Source organism: Drosophila rhopaloa, unplaced genomic scaffold (assembly GCF_018152115.1).
Source record: "Drosophila rhopaloa isolate 14029-0021.01 unplaced genomic scaffold, ASM1815211v1 contig_2, whole genome shotgun sequence".
In the NCBI taxonomy this organism is placed as follows: domain Eukaryota; kingdom Metazoa; phylum Arthropoda; class Insecta; order Diptera; family Drosophilidae; genus Drosophila; species Drosophila rhopaloa.
Genome location: NW_025335083.1, coordinates 19,704,288 through 19,723,604, shown reverse-complemented (window position 1 = coordinate 19,723,604; position 19,317 = coordinate 19,704,288). Strand labels below are relative to the sequence as shown.

Here is a 19,317-nt window from a genome sequence, read left to right as displayed (position 1 = left end):
AATCAAAAACAAATATTGCTTTTACGGAGTACATTACTAATTTTCTTGTATTATTTTATCAAAAATGATTAATTTATAATAGAATAGTGATTCCACTTCCAAAAACAATGGTGTTTGGGCTTGAGGTAAACTGAAAAAAAGTGAAATAAACATGTCGGCTTTATTGTTTTTAGAACGTGCAAAGGTTTTTTTAAATTATATTAGCTACGGCTTTAAATATTTCGATGAGATTATATTTTGAATTCGCTTTTAATTTATAATAGTGGGTATGAATTACTTTCACTTTATTTTAAATTCAATCAAAACAAAAATATTTCCTTTATGCAGTACACTAAAGTTTGTTTTTATTATTTTTTTAAAAATGTTTAATTCATATTTGTTATTGTTATTCAAATTGTTATTTGTTATTCCACTTCCACAGAAGCACTTTTTAGGCATAGGGTAACAACATTTTTTAAAATTATATGAATTTTTACGACAAGCAAACCTACTCGGACTTATATTTATTTTTATAAGCAAATTTGTTCAGCTAGTTTAAAAATAAACAAAGATAAAGAAAACTTAAACATTTTTATTTTTGCAACAATTATGCTTGCCAGCCCTGGGCGTATGGTTTCTATGCGCTACTCCAATCTGGTCACACAGCTCTCAGTAGGCCGAGTACTTTCAGACAATTTGACGACAATTTAAACAATAATGTCGGCCCACAGCGGCGGAACGGATTGGAATTCCGTGGTAAAAGCTCTGTTGCTTAACCGTACAGGAGCCTTAAACAAAAACGAAGTAGTTATTCTGCTAAAAGCGATCACGCGATGGTAAGCAAAGTCGATCAAAAATTTTTCCCTACCTCGAATGGCGCAGTGAAAAATATTTTGGGGACTACTGCAAGTGCAAAAAGTGACTTGCAAAATTAAATATGGCCGCCCCCAAGTGACGAAACAGCAAAATTATTTGAAATATCTGTATTTTCAAGAACTAACACAATGCCTTATCCATTATTTTGCCTAGCGAACATGATTTTTTCGAAGAGGAAAGCAATTTCACGCAGTTTTACACGGCCTTTGCGGCCCTGGCGGCTGACAAACTTATGCAAATCAAGACGAGTAAGTGCACCCCTAATGATTTTTCGCCAAAGAAAACACAATGTTTGGCCAAGAAATGCGTGATTCACTAGCGTTCGTGTGCTATATATATACAAATGTATAATGATTGTGTTTTTTTGCAGTTTGCCAGACGCAGATTTGTCAGCTGCACGATGCTACCGCTGTTCTCATCCGGTTCATCATATACAGGCTGCCCAGGGTCTCTGTATACGAGACCAAGTGGCTCCTGGGCGCCCTCAAGATGCTTTGCGAGGGACGGGAGAGTCCCTCCTCCACGTCGTCATCCATCTTCGACTACAATGCAGTGGCCAATGTCCTGAAGAGCTGTAAACATCCCGAGTCCACCACCAAGAGCATCCTGCCCAGCAGCAGTTCCTCAGGCGGCGGTGCCAGCAACGACAAGGAGTCGCCCAAGTCGGAGATTAAGCGATCCCGCTCGGACCTGTCCTCAGTCATATTGCAGCAATTGATAGCGCCTTTGGAACCGGGCAAAATGACCTGGGTTCCCCTGAGTGAGGAGGTCACCGACTGCACTGTAAGCAAGAAAAAATCTGAACAACAGCCCTGTTCTCAATAGTCATTTGTCTTGCTCATTACACTATGCTTATGGTTTAGTTACAAAGGTTTGCGCAAAAACCATATAAAACTTAACTTCAAAGCATGTTTAAAGAAATCAGAAACCGATTTTGGTTATCCTTTAAATAAGAAGTTTAATAATTTACTTAAGTGAACAAGGCTTATCATCTAAATTACCTAAAAAATACTAATTAAATATTATACCGTGCAGGACCAACTTCTGGCGGCTAATGTGGAGTACTTCCAGGAGCAAAATGGAGTTGATACCCTGCTGGATGTATGTGTTGGACTGCCAATACTGAATCGCTACCGCTCCAAGTACATGGAGACCATTAATGGCGGTAAACCGCTGTATTTGCCTCTCACGCAAGTGGAGGCCACAACTGTGAAATCGAGCATGAATCACATGCTCACTGATCTCACCATTTTGAGTCAGGCTCATGCTTTGATTGTTCTGCAGCCACTGACACCCAGTCGGATTGAACGCCTCTCAATGTGTGGCATTGCTGCGCTGTACAATGCCGTGCTCACTTCGATAGCCACCAGTGTACTAGGAATGAGCCAGGCTGGGAGCTCTCAGAAGCAGACTGCATCCACTAGTCAGGGCAGTGGCGGCGGTGGCTCAAGTGGTGGACAAACCAACAAAGACCACGACGACTTCGAGGAGCAAGCCTGTAGCATAGTGAACAAAGCTCTAGAAATCTACTCCTACATTGGCGATATGTTCAAGGCATCGGCCAGGATTCATGTGTATCAAAACCATCTCTGCTATGGCAGCTGGCTGCTCATTAGTGGAATTCAAGGAGCAATGGGTGCCTCTGGAAGCAGTGGAACCAGCTCGGAGACTTCATCCAAATCGTCAACCAAAGCGGCCAAGACTGGAACTGATGCGAGTACCACCGCTCCTACCACTCCCATAGCCAGAGTCAACCTATTCAAAGTTCAGCAAGGATTCGGTGAACTTAATGCAGCAATTGCCAATCACAGCATCAAACTGCTTTCGGAATTAATTGAGGATCTGAAGATTGAATCCGCCTGTGGACAAAGCCCCGAAACCGCCGAGCTGCCGGAACCGGCGCAGTTCGACATCTTGCAGAATTACAGTTCACTGGAGAGGATTGTGCGGGTGCTCAACACGGCCACGCTGCACCAGCTATTCACCTTCCTGGCCACAGTGGCTTATCGAAAGGCCTGCACCTTGAGACGAGCATCTGCCAAGGATCGCACGGAATGTGAACCCATAAGCTACTCAGATTCTACTACCTATTTCAACGATTCCCTTTCCTGCTCTGACAACTCCGAGGAGGACGACAGCGAGAGTTATTTGGGACACTGGTTTAAGGAAACGCTTTCTCCAGAAACTCATGACGATAATGCCAACACATCTACGCAAGAGCGTGGAGAACAAAAGAGCGCCCTTGTTCCCAAATTGGATGAGCCTCATGAATATCTAGATTTGGCGGCCGACATCTTCTGTTTTCTGGACCAATTTCTGGCCAATAAGCACGCATACATGCAGCGCTATGTAAAGGCGGGAGTCAGTGATCAGCAAATGCTGTTAATGGCTAATATAATCAAGGATTTCGACCGGGATGTCATGCGAAATGAGAGCGAGCAGCTTTCGGGTAACGCCCCAGCTGCTAATGCGGGAGCAGGATCCTCCGCAGGAGCTTCCACAAAGTGGCAAACCTCGATGATTCGTTTTTCGGGAGCAGCAGGACGCTATATCCACAATTTAATCTCCACTTCGCTGCTGTCCGAGCAATTGCAGTCCAATCTCTTGCAGCACTTGTCAATATCGCCCTGGTCTACCGATACCAACACCTGGCCCCTGCAAGTCTATCCGAGTACCTTATCCGTACTCGTGCAAATCCTGTTGCTAAAGCCCACCCAAGAGAAGGAGGCAGCCTGCCTGTCCGTGTGGCATCGCCTCATCAACACTTTGGTCGAGGGAGTTTGCACTTGGAACGCCGCCAGTGATTCCGACTATGAAGACTTGAACATTGAGCACGCCCAACTGCTTCTTTTCCTATTCCACTCGCTCAATCTGATGCAAAAAAAGTCTATCCTGCTTCTTACGGCTGGAGGAGTTATCCGTTGTGCTGAAGTTTGTCGAGGAATCAGCGGGGACCGTCCCGTTAGGAACAGCCAAATGATGCTGCTGTCGCGGCTGTTATTATTCTTGGAGTATCTAATGAAGCACTTGTACAATGCTCCTCCGGAATTGCTAGACCAGGTTCGCTGGAATCTTTTCAGCGTGAGCAGCATGCCGGAAACTCAGAAGATCACGGATCTGCTTAACAGCCGTACCAAACTGAACTCCTATTGCCGTCAGGATATTGAGGAAAAGTTCCGCAAGTCGGCCGGCGAATATGGATCTGGTAAGTGAGAATAAAAGTAAAAAAGGAAGCTTTACCACTTTACACCCTTAAACCATTACAGCGATTCGCCCAACTTTCTATTCCCTGGTAATGGGAGATCCCGAAAAACTTTATTGGGCGCAGGAGTTCAAATTGGATGGCTTGGCCTGGAATTTTATTCTCTGCACGCCAGACAAGCTCAAATATCCGCTTCTGGTGGATGCCCTGACTGACATACTTGCCATCGCCGACATGTCTGTGTATTCCAAAGACAAGGAGAAGGAAGCAAGCATGCATAATCTGTGTGCCATGCAGTACTGCTTTAGCATCGCCTGGAAGCTGGTCTTGGGTCTGCCCCCCTCAACTTCTCACGTCGAGTCTCTAAAAGTCGAGCGGTCACCCAACCTGCACTGCCTGATCTGGAGCATACGCTGCCCCCTGGCCAGTTCGCACTACCTAATGGTTAACAGTCTAATCAAACAGGGAATGTATACCCAGTACGCAGAGACGCTGTGGAATCAGGTCGGCGATATAGCTGCCGATATGAAGTATAGTCTTAAACAAACAATTCTTGGCGTGGAAGCGTTCAATAGTCAGATGAACGGCAACGGTAAGATCCAAATCAGTATAATTTATAAAATTTTAAAATTTTGAGAACATTCAATTATTAATTATTTCCCTTCTGCAGGAACTCCCCGCCTCTCCGATCTCATCCTTTTTGATGCTCTGGTGGCCCACATGCAGGCGGTAGCCTGGTCGAACAAGGAAGGATACAAGTGGCCGCGCAAAGAGAGCGAAGACTCTTCCAGCGATCAATCCTTTACATCGGGTAACCTACCTTCCTTATCCAACGTTGCGAAACTATACTCGTCGAACGAGTCAATAGGAGACCTAATGTCAAGTCAAGAAGACGAGGATAAACTGCCTAGTGATCTGCAGAAGCATAACCAACTGGTAAACGAGCTGATGCTTAAGCTAATGAGTTCGTACCGTCTGCTCTCGGTAATTGTGCGTGGACAGATGCTAAAGCAGTTGTCAAGCTCAATACCAGAGCAAGCATTAAATCTGATTGTACCCATTGTAAGCGATAAGCCAGCAATTATGTTGGAACTGCACGCCGCTTTTCTGAAACTTCTTCCCAATGAGGACAAGCAACTGATTGCAAACGAGTGGCCAAAATGCCTAATGGTCAATGATTCCGCCTTTGATGGCAAACAGCATCCAGTGGAGCCCTATACTTTGAACGTGATAGATGCTCATATCACAGAGTTGACGCGAGGATCCAGTTTCTCCACTCTGCACACACTGAAGCACTGTTTGAAGTCGATTCTTCATTTGTTCGAGCTTCTGCTGCCACATTGCTCCGGCAATACTGAGGTGCAGTCTCAGCTCAAGCTTTTGCTGATCGCCTCCATGCTGGACATGCGAACTGATTATTTGCAGGGACAAAGCGAACAGTGCCTGCGAGAGATCCTTAGCGGTTTGACCCTGGAGGCCCAGAAGCTGTTACTCTATGAGCATATGATTGGATACTGCTATCGCATGCTGAAAGATTTTGCAGCCGATCTCCGGCAGCCACAGGCTGTAGCGGCAGGAGGCTCGGCTCCTCTAGATCAGGATCGTGCCATGTTCAACGAATCCATGCTGTTTGCCGTGCTGAAAACCATGATCAAGATGCTGGAAAAGCCAGTGGCGGTGCAAGCCATGCGCCAGTTTTTCAAAGATCAGCATTCGGGAAGTCTCACCACACTTTTGCTTTCTTTCACCGGCACCAGTCTTCCCGTAAGCTACGCGCGCAAGATGTTGCAGTTTGTTGAACGCCTGTTCCAGCAGTCCTTGCAATCGGATTCCCAGTTCCCGCATGAAGATCTGGTAGAGTGCTTCTCGGAGCTGGCCACAGTTGATGTAGCTCGCTTAAAACTATGGTTGGCCCATATTATCTACGGGCCTAATGTGAGCACAGATGTAAGCACTTCTGAAGCCTTGGACACCACCTGCCGGATGCTCACCAGCATTCTGCAGCCATCGAGCAGCTCTAGCAGCAATGCTCAGACTCCCACGAACATGGCCACCGTTTCAGCTATGCCAAGTATCTCCGACCAGCTAGATGCCATGGACATTGACTATGATAGTGGCACGGCAGCAGGCGGCGGAGAAAGCGGCGCCGGAGCAGGAGGAGCTGCAGCCAATACCTCTCAGATTTTGAGCTTGTGGCAAGCGGCGCAACCAAATCCCTCGGAGGAGTCATCACAAGCTTGCGACCACAGCGAAAGCGAACGAAATGGAGCACTTCTTTTGAGCTTTGTCAAGTCCTTGGTGAAAGATCAAAGCAAGGCAGCGCAGATAGCTCCACCACTGTTCCAGGCCTTGCTCCAGCTGGGACAGACTTTAATTTCTCCGCCACAAGATGGCTGCGATTTTGCGGATGTGCTCCAGATAATGATTACCCTGGCGGACGCCAGCCCCGCACGTGGTCATGTGGCCTTGTTTAACACCACGCTCCTTTGGCTGGAGCTGGCCAAGTTGCAACTTCCGGACAAGCATCTAAAGCATGCGGAGAATGTAAGCGCCCAGCTGCGCTATCTTAGCGAACTTCTGCAAAGCATCGGCTACCGAGGCAGTCGGCAACACGTTCCGCCGTGGGATGATGAACTGCAAACCGATATTGATGATCTTTACGACGAGCTAGCCGAGGAGGGCGAGCAGGACTCGTTGCTGGACGACTCCGACGAGGATACGTTGAACAACAAGCTATGTACCTTCTCGCAGACTCAGAAGGAGTTCATGAACCAACATTGGTATCACTGTCACACATGCAACATGATAAACACAGTTGGCGTGTGCTCCGTATGCGCAAGGGTTTGCCATAAAGGACATGATGTGAGTTATGCGAAGTATGGAAATTTCTTCTGTGATTGCGGAGCAAAGGAGGATGGATCCTGTCAGGCGCTGAGTAGGCGTCTAGGCAGCAGTGAAGTCAGGGACTCAGCCGGAGTGAGTAGCTACCTACCGTCGCACATGAGCTTATTGGCTGGGAAGAAGAGGAGCAGCCCACCAGTTACTCAGCCCATACCGGCACGGAAGGATTCCTTGACTAGCGAACGGATCGTGGTGCTCAGCAAGCTGTTGGAACCTTACAGAGAGACTCTTCAGCACCAGGATCAGTGGCTGCTCGTTGTCAAATGCATCTTGGAGTACTTTGATGTCCTGCTACCATCCATACGGGAAAACTGTACCCTTTACTCCATTGTGGGCTGCCACAAGAGAGCAACAGCTGCCTTGGAACGCCTCCATCAGCTTGAGCAAAGCTTCCAGGTGACTGATCAACTTATGTTCGCCACTTTGGGCTCACAAGAGGGTGCCTTTGAAAATGTACGGATGAATTACTCTGGCGATCAGGGCCAGACTATAAAGCACCTGATATCATCTGGTGTAGTGCGCCGCGTCGCATTCTGTTGCCTTTCTTCGCCACATGGACGCCGCCAGCAGTTGGCTGTTTCCCACGAGAAGGGAAAAGTTACCATCCTGCAACTCTCGGCACTTCTTAAGCAGGCAGATGCCTCCAAGAGGAAATTGACTCTAACCCAATTGAGCTCCGCACCAATTGCTTGTACGGTTCTCTCACTGGCTGCGAATCCCTGCAATGAGGACTGCCTGGCGGTTTGTGGTTTGAAGGAGTGTCATGTGCTCACTTTTTCAAGCAGTGGCAGCACCAACGAACACATTGTGGTGAGTCCGCAACTTGAGAACGGAAACTACATTAAAAAAGCTGTGTGGTTGCCTGGTTCACAAACTCTCCTGGCCATTGTGACCTCGGATTATGTGAAGATTTACGACCTGGCAGTGGATACATATAGCCCGAAGTACTATTACTTAGTGGCCGTGGGCAAGATTCGAGATTGTACATTCATGTACCAGGATGGCAACTACTACATGCTCAGTTTTGCCAGCAGTGGATACATTTATACCCAGCAATTGGATCAACAAAGTTTGGCCATTCATGGAGACTTCTATGTGACCAACACTCTGGAGCTAAGTCACCAACATATCAAGGATATCAGCGGTCAAGTGGGAGGTGGTGGAGTGTCTATCTATTATTCCCATACGCTGCAACTGCTCTTCTACAGTTATTCCTCCGGAAGGAGCTTCGTTTCACCACTCACCAATGTGAATAATGGCGTGAGGGGAATATACCATCTGGACACCAATTCGGCCAACAAATCGGCCTCCAAGGGTCCCCTCCAGCCCCTGGTCCAATGGACAGAGGTTACGGGTCATCCGGGATTGGTTTACGCCAGCATGCAGACATCAAATAACCCGGTTATATTAATGATTACCCCAGAACGGATTTACCTGCAAGAGATCAAGGCGCAGTCGGCCAAGTCGCGAATCATGGACGTAGTGGGTATTCGTCATGCGGTGGCCGGAGTGGAAAAGACTACGCTGTTGTTGCTCTGCGAGGACGGAAGCCTGAGGATCTTCTCGGCTCAACCAGAACACACAAGCTTCTGGCTCTCACCACAAGTTCAGCCATTTGGTAATCAGCTGTACTCATCCACTCTAATGGCGAAGGGAGGAGTAAGTGCCACTCCGAAATCCAAGCCTAATGCTGCAACTGGAAAGCTGACTAACAGGAAAGCAAGTCAACAGCAGAAACAACTCACGGCTGGAGGTCAGCCCGTTTTTCCAATTGACTTTTTCGAGCACTGCAACATGCTGGCCGATGTGGAATTCGGAGGCAATGATCTCCTCCAGATCTATAACAAACAGAAACTAAAGACGCGCCTTTTCTCCACGGGAATGTTTGTGGCCAGCACCCGGGCCAATGGCTTTACCCTGGAGGTGATAAACAACGATCCCAATGTGGTCATCGTGGGAATAAGAGTGTTAATTGGAACCCAGGATGCTCAGCGTGCACCGCTGTCGGTGTCGATCCTTGGACGCACTGTTCCTACACCGGTAAGGAGGGCACGCTGGTTCGACATCCCCTTGACCCGGGATGAGATGTTCCAGTCGGACAAACTGCTGAAAGTGGTATTTGCTAAATCCCAAGACCCGGAACATGTGACTCTATTGGATTGCATCGAGGTCTACGGCAAGTCCAAAGAGCTGGTGGGTTGGCCCGATGAAAGCGAGGACGTCACTGCACCAGGAGCAAGTGTTCCTGCTGTGTCCTCCTCCCAGGCAAGTAGCGCCAACTTTGGAGAGGGTTTCAACTGTATTACTCAGCTGGATCGGATGGTCAATCACCTTTTGGAAGTAATGGACTGTGCGCTGCATTTGCTTGGATCTGGAGTACCAGCTAATATCCGTCAAAAGGCAGTGAAGACAGCGAGTTCTCTTCTCCTGCTGCCGACCCCAAATCCTGTCCAGACTCAGGCCCGCTATGTGTTGGCCACCCTTTACGGAAGCAGGGCGTCGTATCACAACTATAAGGATGGAGTGCTTCTTCAGTTCGTGCATGGGGAACTGCAGGCCATGCAGCCGAAGCTCGAAAAACTGGAATCTCTTCAGGAGATCGACCCCGAGGCTTTCTACCGTCTAATTCTCCTGGTTCGTGGCATTGCCAACGCACGTCCGCAATCGCTAGCCAAAATCTGCGCGGATAACAACTACGATATTGTGCCAACCCTCATGGGTTTTGTTCTGGAGCTGCACAAGGTCACCCCGGCTCTGGATGAGCCGATGAACATTGTGAAGCGAGGCTTGTGCCAAGCAGAGACCATTGTTCATTGTCTGGTAGAGATTATGTACGGATTTGCTTTGGCCGATCCCGGCCAGGTTGGTCGCATGACCAAGTACTTTATCGATTTGCTTAAGCATGACGCAAGTGTGATTAGCCATAGCGCCAAGGAGGCGTTGATCTTGTTGCTAAGTCCGCGATTGAAGCGCAGAAAGGTGGCCATAGTTACACCCCCGGCTTGTTCCACACCAACACCTTCGACATCCGCCATGCAGGCGCTGCAAGCAGTTGCTGCCTCGGCTGCCAGTGACATTATCGAAGAAGCAGCTTCCGTTGCCGTAGATGCAGCAGTGGGAGGTGGTGGATTACCCGATCCCAATCCTGACGCGGAAGGAGGAGTAGGTGGAGTAGGAGGAGTTGGACAACAGCAAATGCTCAACCTGGAGGCCTTCATGGGTGGCGGTTTTCCTCGCCTACTTGGCCTCCCCGAGGACGTCGACGATGAGGCCATTATGGACATTGCCATTGCTTTGAGCCTCCAACAGCATGGTGGAGATGCGAACGCCCTGCAGTCTCTTCAGCAAGGTTTGGCCAACCTTCAGGGCATCCGTCAAGCTGCAGCCATGGCAGCTGCGGTGAATGCAGCGGCCAGTGTCTCCGCCGGTGGTTCTGATGACGACGAGGGATCAAATGTGGCAACCGATGGGTCAACATTGCGCACTTCACCTGCAGAACCAGCCGGCAGTGGTGGATCAGAGAGTGGAGGCAGTGGAGTTGAGAGTATTGGCGGAACATCCGCCAGAAGCAGCAACTTTGGTGACCATGCGAATGCTTCGCCTCCGCGGCAGGGTTCCGCTAAGGATGATCAGGAACAACCGGGTCCCAGCGACGCGGGTGGTTCCGGAGGTGGCGCTGGTTTGAGTGCCATGAGCAGCAGTGAGGATAATGAAATCAACGAGGATGATAAGCTTAGCAAGCTACATGACCTTAGGTATGTTTGCCCACTAATTACAGAACTTGCGGTTTATAAATTATTACATTTCTGCTTAGGATTGCCGTGCTGGAAAGCATTATCCAACATCTGGGCACTTTTGATCTGTGCAATGGTCTACAGGCCATACCGCTCATCCAGGTGATACTTATGCTAACTACCGATCTTAATGGCAACAATGAGCGAGATCAACAAGTTCTCCAAGATTTGCTAAGTGCTTTGGTGGAGTACGTGGAAATTGGCAAGCGAGGAGCGGCCTCAAGGGTAAGTTAAGAAATTATCTTCTATAGGAATAAATTTAACAATACATTTTTATTGCAGATGGAAACCAAATGTCCTGGCAACGAGGTGCGCCTGGCACTGCTCTCCCTATTCGGGGTGATGATGGGCAAGACCAAGTCAAAGCAAACGGGAACCACCTCGCCACCGCATCAGTTCAAGGACAACAGTTCCTTTGTCGCCAGTACCACGGCCAATGTGCTCAGCAAGAGTGGAGCATTCGTGTACGCCTTGGAGGCATTAAACACACTTCTGGTGCACTGGAAGAATGTGCTAGGAGATCCCTATGCAGCGGGAGGTGTAGTGGGAGCCTCACAGTCAGCTCAACCAAGTGGTGGAGCTTCAGGGCCGGGAGTTCAGCTATTGAAACCCATTAAACATGGTCCCAAACCCGACATATCTATACTGATCCCGCACAATTACCTGAAGAACTACCCCGATATCTTCGAGTCATACGATGGTCTGCTTACAGAGATTATTGTGCGATTGCCCTATCAGATTCTTCGCTTAAGTAGCGCGCATCCGGACAATTACGACAGTGGATTCTGCGAGGCCATGACCTTTACGCTGTGTGAGTACATGATGCTCAACCTGAACACTCTGCTTCGGCGACAGGTGAGGAAGCTGCTCATGTACATATGCGGTAGCAAGGAAAAGTTCCGCATGTACCGCGACGGTCACTCTTTGGATGCTCACTTCCGGGTGGTCAAAAGAGTGTGCAACATTGTCAGCAGCAAGGTGAGTTCAGTGTAGTTTCTTTTCAATGACTGATTAAAAAAATAATGGTATTCATTTCTTGCATGTAGACTGGCGCTCCCTACAACGCCAACCCTCCTCTGCTGACTTACGATGCACTTGTGGAGCTGACGGAGCACCTACGAACCTGCCAAGAGATCAGCCAGATGCGCACTGGAAACTGGCAGAAGTTCTGTGTGGTCCATGAAGATGCGCTGGCTATGCTGATGGAAATCGCATGTTACCAGTTGGATGATGGCGTATCCCCCATTATCATCCAATTGCTCCAGGCTGCTGTTTGCAACTTACCTGCTCCCAATGGATCTAAGCAGGCACAGCCGCAGCCTTCCACCTCGTCTTCGTCTGGAAAACTTCGGACCGATCGAGAGAAGAGCGAGGACACAGACGCCTACTACTCCAAGTTCGATCCTGCCCAGTGTGGGACATTTGTGCATCAGATCTTCAGGTATGCCTGTGATGCGCTGATTATCCGATTTGTGAGGATCTTCTTGTTGGAGAACAACATTAGCCAGCTGAGATGGCAGGCGCACTCGTTTATGACCGGACTTTTTGAGCATGCCAACGAGCGCCAGCGGGAGAAACTGCTGAACATATTCTGGAACCTTTGGCCATTGGTACCCACGTACGGCAGAAGGACGGCCCAGTTTGTAGACCTGCTGGGCTATCTCACACTGAGCACCAGAAGTATCACGGAGCGTTTGCCAGAGTTTGTCACACGGGCTGTGGATGTTCTCCGACAGCAGAACGAGCTGCTTTGCAAACATCCCAATGCTCCAATATACACCACCCTAGAGTCCATTCTTCAAGTAAATGGCTACTACCTGGAATCGGAACCGTGTTTGGTGTGCAACAATCCAGAGGTGCCTATGGCTAACATAAAGTTGCCATCAGTTAAGTCGGACTCAAAGTACACCACAACCACTATGATTTACAAACTGGTGCAATGCCATACTATATCCAAGCTAATCGTAAGGATTGCTGACTTGAAGCGAACAAAGATGGTGAGGACTATTAATGTGTATTACAACAACCGCAGTGTCCAGGCTGTCGTGGAGCTCAAGAATCGTCCAGCACTGTGGCACAAAGCTCGTTCCGTATCCCTGCAATCTGCACAAACAGAATTGAAGATAGATTTTCCCCTGCCGATCACTGCTTGTAATTTGATGATCGAGTTTGCTGATTTCTTTGAGACTGTCAGTGGGTCTAGTGAAAATCTGCAATGTCCAAGATGTAGTGCAGCAGTACCGGCTTATCCTGGAGTCTGTGGAAATTGCGGTGAGAATGTGTTCCAATGTCACAAATGTCGCGCCATCAACTACGATGAGAAGGATCCGTTCTTGTGCCACTCGTGTGGCTTCTGCAAATACGCCAAGTTCGATTTCAGCATGTATGCCCGCGTTTGCTGCGCTGTTGATCCTATAGAATCAGCAGAGGATCGGGTGAAGACAGTTTCTCTAATACACAGTTCCCTGGAACGAGCGGACAGAATTTACCGTCAGTTGCTGACCAACAAACAAATGCTGGAACTGCTAATCCAAAAGGTGGCTGAGCACCGGAGCAGCGACCGCATGGTGGAGGACAACATGGCTAGTGTTCACAGCACTTCGCAGGTCAACAAAATCATACAGCTGCTGGCCCAGAAATACTGTGTGGAGTCACGCACCAGTTTCGAGGAGCTAAGCAAGATTGTCCAGAAGGTCAAGGCATGTCGCAGGTATGTTTTAAAAGTTAAATTACGTTTGTGAAAATATGTTGATAAATTAATTTACTTTCCAGCGAACTAGTGGCCTACGATCGACAACAACAGGACCAACCGCCGATCAATCCTGGCTCCACTTCCGAGAATCCCACCACAAATCGCTGTTACGGCTGTGCCTTGGCCTCCACCGAGCAGTGTCTGACTCTTCTGCGCGCTATGGCTTACAACTACGATTGTCGCGTGGGCTTGTATAGTCAGGGACTAGTGAGTGAACTGGCCGAGCATAACCTGCGCCGGGGCACTCCGCAGATCCAGGAGGAGGTCCGCAACCTTCTGGTTGTGCTGACCAAGGATAACGCCGAGGCATGCATGCACTTGCTGCAGCTTGTAACCGCGCGGGTGAAGAATGCGCTGATGGGATCAATTCCGCTGATCAGTTTGGAGGCCGCTGTGCACCAGGAGATGACGTTGCTGGAAGTGCTACTGGGGCAGGACGATGTTTGCTGGGAGTACAAGCTGAAGGTCATCTTTGAGTTGTTCATCAGCAACTGCAGGTGAGTTTGAACACCAAAATTCATAATTTATTATTATATATTTATTACGTTCTTATTAAATATATATTTCCTCAGGCTTCCTCGTGGTCCGGTGACATCGGTGCTACATCCCTGTCTGCGCATCATGCAGAATCTCATCTGCCCGGTGCTGCCGAGTAGCAAACCCAATCAGAAAGTGGCCACCACGGATCTGTGCAGTATGAAACTGCTTGAGGGAAATACGGTCGACTACAGGGCCTGGCTCAACTCTGATCGCAATCACGAGTACGCGGCATGGAGCAGCCGGATGCCAACTAATAGCCAAGCCAAGCTGAAGAATGCCAAGGAGCAGGCAAGCTCAGCAGCGGGAACTGGCGGATCGTCTGCAAATGAAGCTCCGCCAAAGACCAGAAAAGAAGTGCGGGCTGCCTTCCTGAGCGAAAAGTATGGGAAACGCTGGCGTGAGCGGCTGTTGGACAAGCAACGGGTGATTAAGCCTCTCGTTTTCAATGCAAAATGGATCCAACCGTTGCTGTTTAATGCGAACTCCAGATTTGGCCGCCAACTGGCATGTTCCTTGCTAAGCAGTTTAAGCAGGACTAACGAACGGAGGCAGCAGGCTCTGAATATGCTTACTTCGTTTCTGAAGCATGTAGGCGAAGCGGGCGAGGCCAGTGCCGAGTACTTAATGCTGTACAAGAGCATGGCTACAGAACAACCCTGGCTGCAGTATTTGGTGCTTAAAGGAGTGCTTAGTCAAATCTCACAACTTCTTGCTATCGAAATAAGCAAAGTGCATCGCATGGAGGAGCATTCGCTTTCATCAGATTTATCCTTGGGCTATGCTCTGCGGCAATATGTGGAGCTGTTGTGGTTACTCCTTGAGTGTCCAAACATTCGCAGGACCTACAAGACCCGCATGCTAGGTCCAGTCCTGGAGAGTTATCTGGCCCTAAGAAGCTTGGTGGTGCAGCGAACGCGTCTTATTGACGACGCACAGGAGAAACTGCTTGAAATGCTAGAAGACATGACCAGCGGAACAGAAGAGGAGACACGTGCCTTTATGGAAATCCTCATCGACACCGTGGAGAAGACGCGCATGAATGACATCAAAACGCCGGTGTTTATCTTTGAGCGGCTGTACTCAATTATACACCCTGAGGAGCACGACGAAAGCGAGTTCTACATGACGTTGGAGAAGGATCCTCAGCAGGAGGACTTCTTGCAGGGCCGAATGCTGGGCAATCCATATCCCTCCAGTGAAATGGGATTGGGTCCACTGATGAGGGATGTCAAAAATAAGATCTGCACGGATTGTGAACTTATTGCCCTGCTGGAAGATGATAACGGCATGGAACTGCTAGTTAACAACAAGATCATTAGTCTGGATCTGCCCGTTAAGGATGTGTACAAAAAGGTTTGGTTAGCTGAAGGAGGAGATCGAGATGCTATGAGGATCGTTTATCGTATGCGTGGTCTCCTGGGAGACGCCACCGAGGAGTTTGTGGAAACGCTCAACAACAAAAGCCAGGAGCAGGTGGACACCGAGCAGCTCTATCGCATGGCTAATGTGCTGGCTGATTGCAACGGACTGCGCGTTATGTTGGACCGGATTGGCAGCCTGCAGCGAATCTCGCGAAACCGAGAGCTTATCCAGGTGCTGCTTAAGCTGTTCCTCATCTGCGTGAAAGTACGACGCTGCCAAGAGGTTCTCTGCCAGCCCGAAATTGGAGCCATCAACACGTTGCTTAAGGTGCTGCAAATGTGTCTTCAGTCGGAGAACGATTCGATCCAATCGGCGGTCACCGAGCAATTATTAGAGATCATGGAGACGATCCTCTCGAAAGCAGCCAGCGATACGTTGGATTCCTTCCTGCAGTTCTCGCTAACTTTCGGTGGGCCGGAGTATGTGAGCGCACTAATATCCTGCACTGACTGTCCGAACGTCAGGAACAACCCCTCGGTGCTGCGCCATCTCATTCGTGTCTTGGCCGCTTTGGTCTATGGCAATGAGGTGAAGATGGCTTTACTTTGCGAGCATTTCAAGGTAAGTGTATATATAACAATATACGATGTAATTAAGGATTAATTAACAATTTTTCTTTCAGGACACTCTGAGCTTTAAGCGGTTTGACAACGAGCGAACACCTGAAGAAGAGTTTAAGCTTGAACTCTTCTGCGTGCTTACTAATCAAATCGAACACAACTGCATTGGCGGCACTCTTAAGGACTACATTGTCAGTCTGGGCATTGTAGAGCGATCGCTAGCTTACATCACCGAGCATGCTCCTTGTGTCAAACCCACTCTCCTGCGAACCGATTCCGATGAACTTAAAGAGTTTATCTCGCGACCGAGCTTAAAGTACATACTTCGCTTCCTCACCGGCCTCTCAAATCATCATGAAGCCACCCAGGTGGCCATCAGCAAGGACATTATACCCATCATTCATCGCCTGGAGCAAGTATCAAGTGATGAGCACGTGGGCAGTCTAGCCGAAAACCTCCTGGAAGCGCTCTCAACGGATTCTGCGACAGCAGCAAGGGTTCAACAAGTGCGGGATTTCACCAGAGCAGAGAAGAAGCGACTGGCTATGGCCACGCGAGAAAAACAACTGGATGCCTTAGGAATGCGAACGAATGAGAAGGGCCAAGTGACTGCAAAGGGCTCTATTCTACAAAAAATCGAAAAACTCCGCGACGAAACTGGCCTGACGTGCTTCATTTGCCGCGAGGGCTACGCCTGCCAGCCAGACAAGGTGCTGGGCATCTACACGTTCACCAAGCGCTGCAATGTGGAAGAGTTTGAGCTGAAGTCGAGGAAGACAATTGGCTACACCACAGTCACCCATTTTAATGTTGTTCACGTAGACTGTCACACATCGGCCATACGATTGACTCGAGGTCGGGATGAATGGGAGCGGGCTAGTTTGCAGAATGCCAACACCAGGTGTAATGGCTTGCTGCCCCTTTGGGGACCCGCCGTTGGAGAGGCGGCCTTCTCCGCTTGCATGACCCGCCACAGCAGCTACATGCAGGAGAGCACCCAGCGTTGCGACATCTCCTACCCAAGCAGCGTGCATGACTTGAAGCTGCTGTTGGTGAGATTTGCCTGGGAACGCAGCTTCCATGACGATGCCGGCGGAGGAGGTCCGCAGTCGAACATGCACTTTGTACCCTACCTGCTCTTCTACTCTGTCTACCTGCTGCTCTCCTCGCGATCTGCGGCCAGGGACAGCAAGACGCTGCTTACTTATTTACAGGCAGCGCCCAGCGAGAAGTGGCTAGAGTGCGGCTACGAAGTGGATGGTCCGCTATATATGGCCACCATTTCGCTCTCCCTACACAGTCGAGAGCTGTGGAACAAACACAAGCTGGCGCATCTGAAGAGGATGATAGCTGTGGCCCAAGCCCGCCACATATCGCCGTCGGTGCTATGCAAGGCTTTGTTGGCTCCGGCGGATCGGCAGGCCAAGGAGTACAGTGTGTATAAACCCTTCCTGATGATGTGGGCGTTGGTGGATTTGATATACAACAACCTGTTTAAGTCGGTGACGACGCCTAAGGAAGAGGATTGGCCGATTTCACTGTTCGACTACCTTCGTAAGAATGATGAGGCTTTGCTGAAGTCCACGGATAGCATCCTGCAGACCCTGACGGATGAGTTCCTGCCCTGCACTTCCTTCGGAGAGTTCTGCGATGTTGCAGGTGGGTGTCACACAGATTTTTCCTTTTAATATCTTTTTTATACCCTTGCAGAGGGTATTATAATTTTGGTCAGAAGTTTGTAACGCAGTGAAGGAGACGTTTCCGACCCCATAAAGTATATATATTCTTGATCAGGATCAATAGGGGAGTCGATATAGCCATGTCCGTCTGTCCGTCTGTCCGTCTGTCCGTCTGTCCGTCTGTTTCAATACCGTTTGTGAGCTCAGTTTAAAAGCTAGCGATCTGAAACTTTCACACGCGTCCTAAAACATGTGTACGCAGATCAAGTTTGAAAATCGCCCCGATCGGACGTCTATATCCTATAGCTCCCATAGGAACAATCGGATATATCTAGCAAAAATTGATGATATTTCGCGCAGTGTAAAAGCTATTGACATGAATTTTTCCAAATCGTATTTTTTTATGCATACCTTGATCAGGGTAAAAGCGCGTGGCAATCGGACGTCTATATCCTATAGCTCCCATAGGAAAAATAGGGTAAAATCGGTCCAAATTTTATGTTTTTCAGAATATTTCGCGCTGTGTAAAAGCTATTGCTATACATTTTTTCAAATCGTATTTTTTTATACATTCCTTCATCAAGGTGAAAGCGCGTGCTGATCGGACGTCTATATCCTATAGCTCCCATAGGAACAATCGGATATAACTTTCAAGAATGGAAGATATTTTGTGCAGTGTAAAAGCTATTAACATAAATCTTTCCAAATCTTATTTTTTTATGCATACCTTGATCAGGGTAAAAGCGCTTGGCGATCGGACGTCTATATCCTATAGCTCCCATAGGAACAATAGGGTGAAATCGGTTAAAATTTAATGATTTTTAGGATATTTCGCACAGTATATAAGCAATTGACATGAATCTTTCCAAATCGTATTTTTTTATGCATACCTTGATTATGATAAAAGCACGTGACGATCGGACGTCTATATCCTACAGCTCCCATAGGAACAACAGGGTGAAATCGGTCCAAATTTGATGATTTTCTGAATTTTTCGCGTAGTGTGTAAGCTACTGACATAAATTTTTCCAAGTCTTATTTATTTACGCATATCTTGATTAGGGTAAAAGCGCTTGCCGATCGGACGTCTATTTCTTATAGCTTCCGTAGGAAAAATAGTTAAAGGCTGCGAAAGTATCCCTTTTTTTCTATTTTTATATGACATTTTTGCAGTATAAAAGCAATTGACATTAAACGATGAAAATCTAGTTTATTTATGTATACCTTATTCCTTTGGCTACTTTTTCAGTTCTAGCAATTTCGGCAAAGTCTGCAAGGGTATTAAAACTTCGGCTTGCCGAAGTTAGCTTCCGTCCTCGTTTAATTATATATTTGTTATTTTAGGTCTTCTACATCTCATCGAGCAGCCGGACACCTTTATCGAAGAAATCCTTGCAGCCCTGCCTTCAACCACAAGCTCTAGTTAAAATGCAATCGTTGTTTCTAACCAACTAAATCGTAGAATACGAAGCAATGGCATGCTTATATATAAACATACGGCATAAATATATATTTATCACAAAAAAATATTTAATCAATAAAAATTATTCGTTTGCACAATGAATTTAAATACCAGAAGATTGTTTTTATTAATATATTTTATTAAAAATGA

At 48.0% G+C, this 19,317-nt stretch overlaps 1 protein-coding gene across 1 annotated transcript; it reads left to right on the top strand.

Annotated features, from left to right (window-relative positions):
* Positions 1-647: 647 nt before the first annotated feature.
* On the top strand, positions 648-19,280 carry LOC108048101 (protein purity of essence). The gene is made up of 13 exons (XM_017128580.2): positions 648-815; positions 1,009-1,103; positions 1,226-1,638; positions 1,891-4,060; positions 4,122-4,649; positions 4,728-10,713; positions 10,773-10,977; positions 11,035-11,730; positions 11,799-13,462; positions 13,525-14,001; positions 14,077-16,027; positions 16,089-17,685; positions 19,050-19,280. Exons 1-13 carry the CDS (start codon positions 697-699, stop codon positions 19,130-19,132), a joined length of 15,984 nt encoding a protein of 5,327 aa, XP_016984069.2. The 5' UTR covers positions 648-696; the 3' UTR covers positions 19,133-19,280.
* The last annotated feature ends 37 nt before the right edge of the window (positions 19,281-19,317 follow it).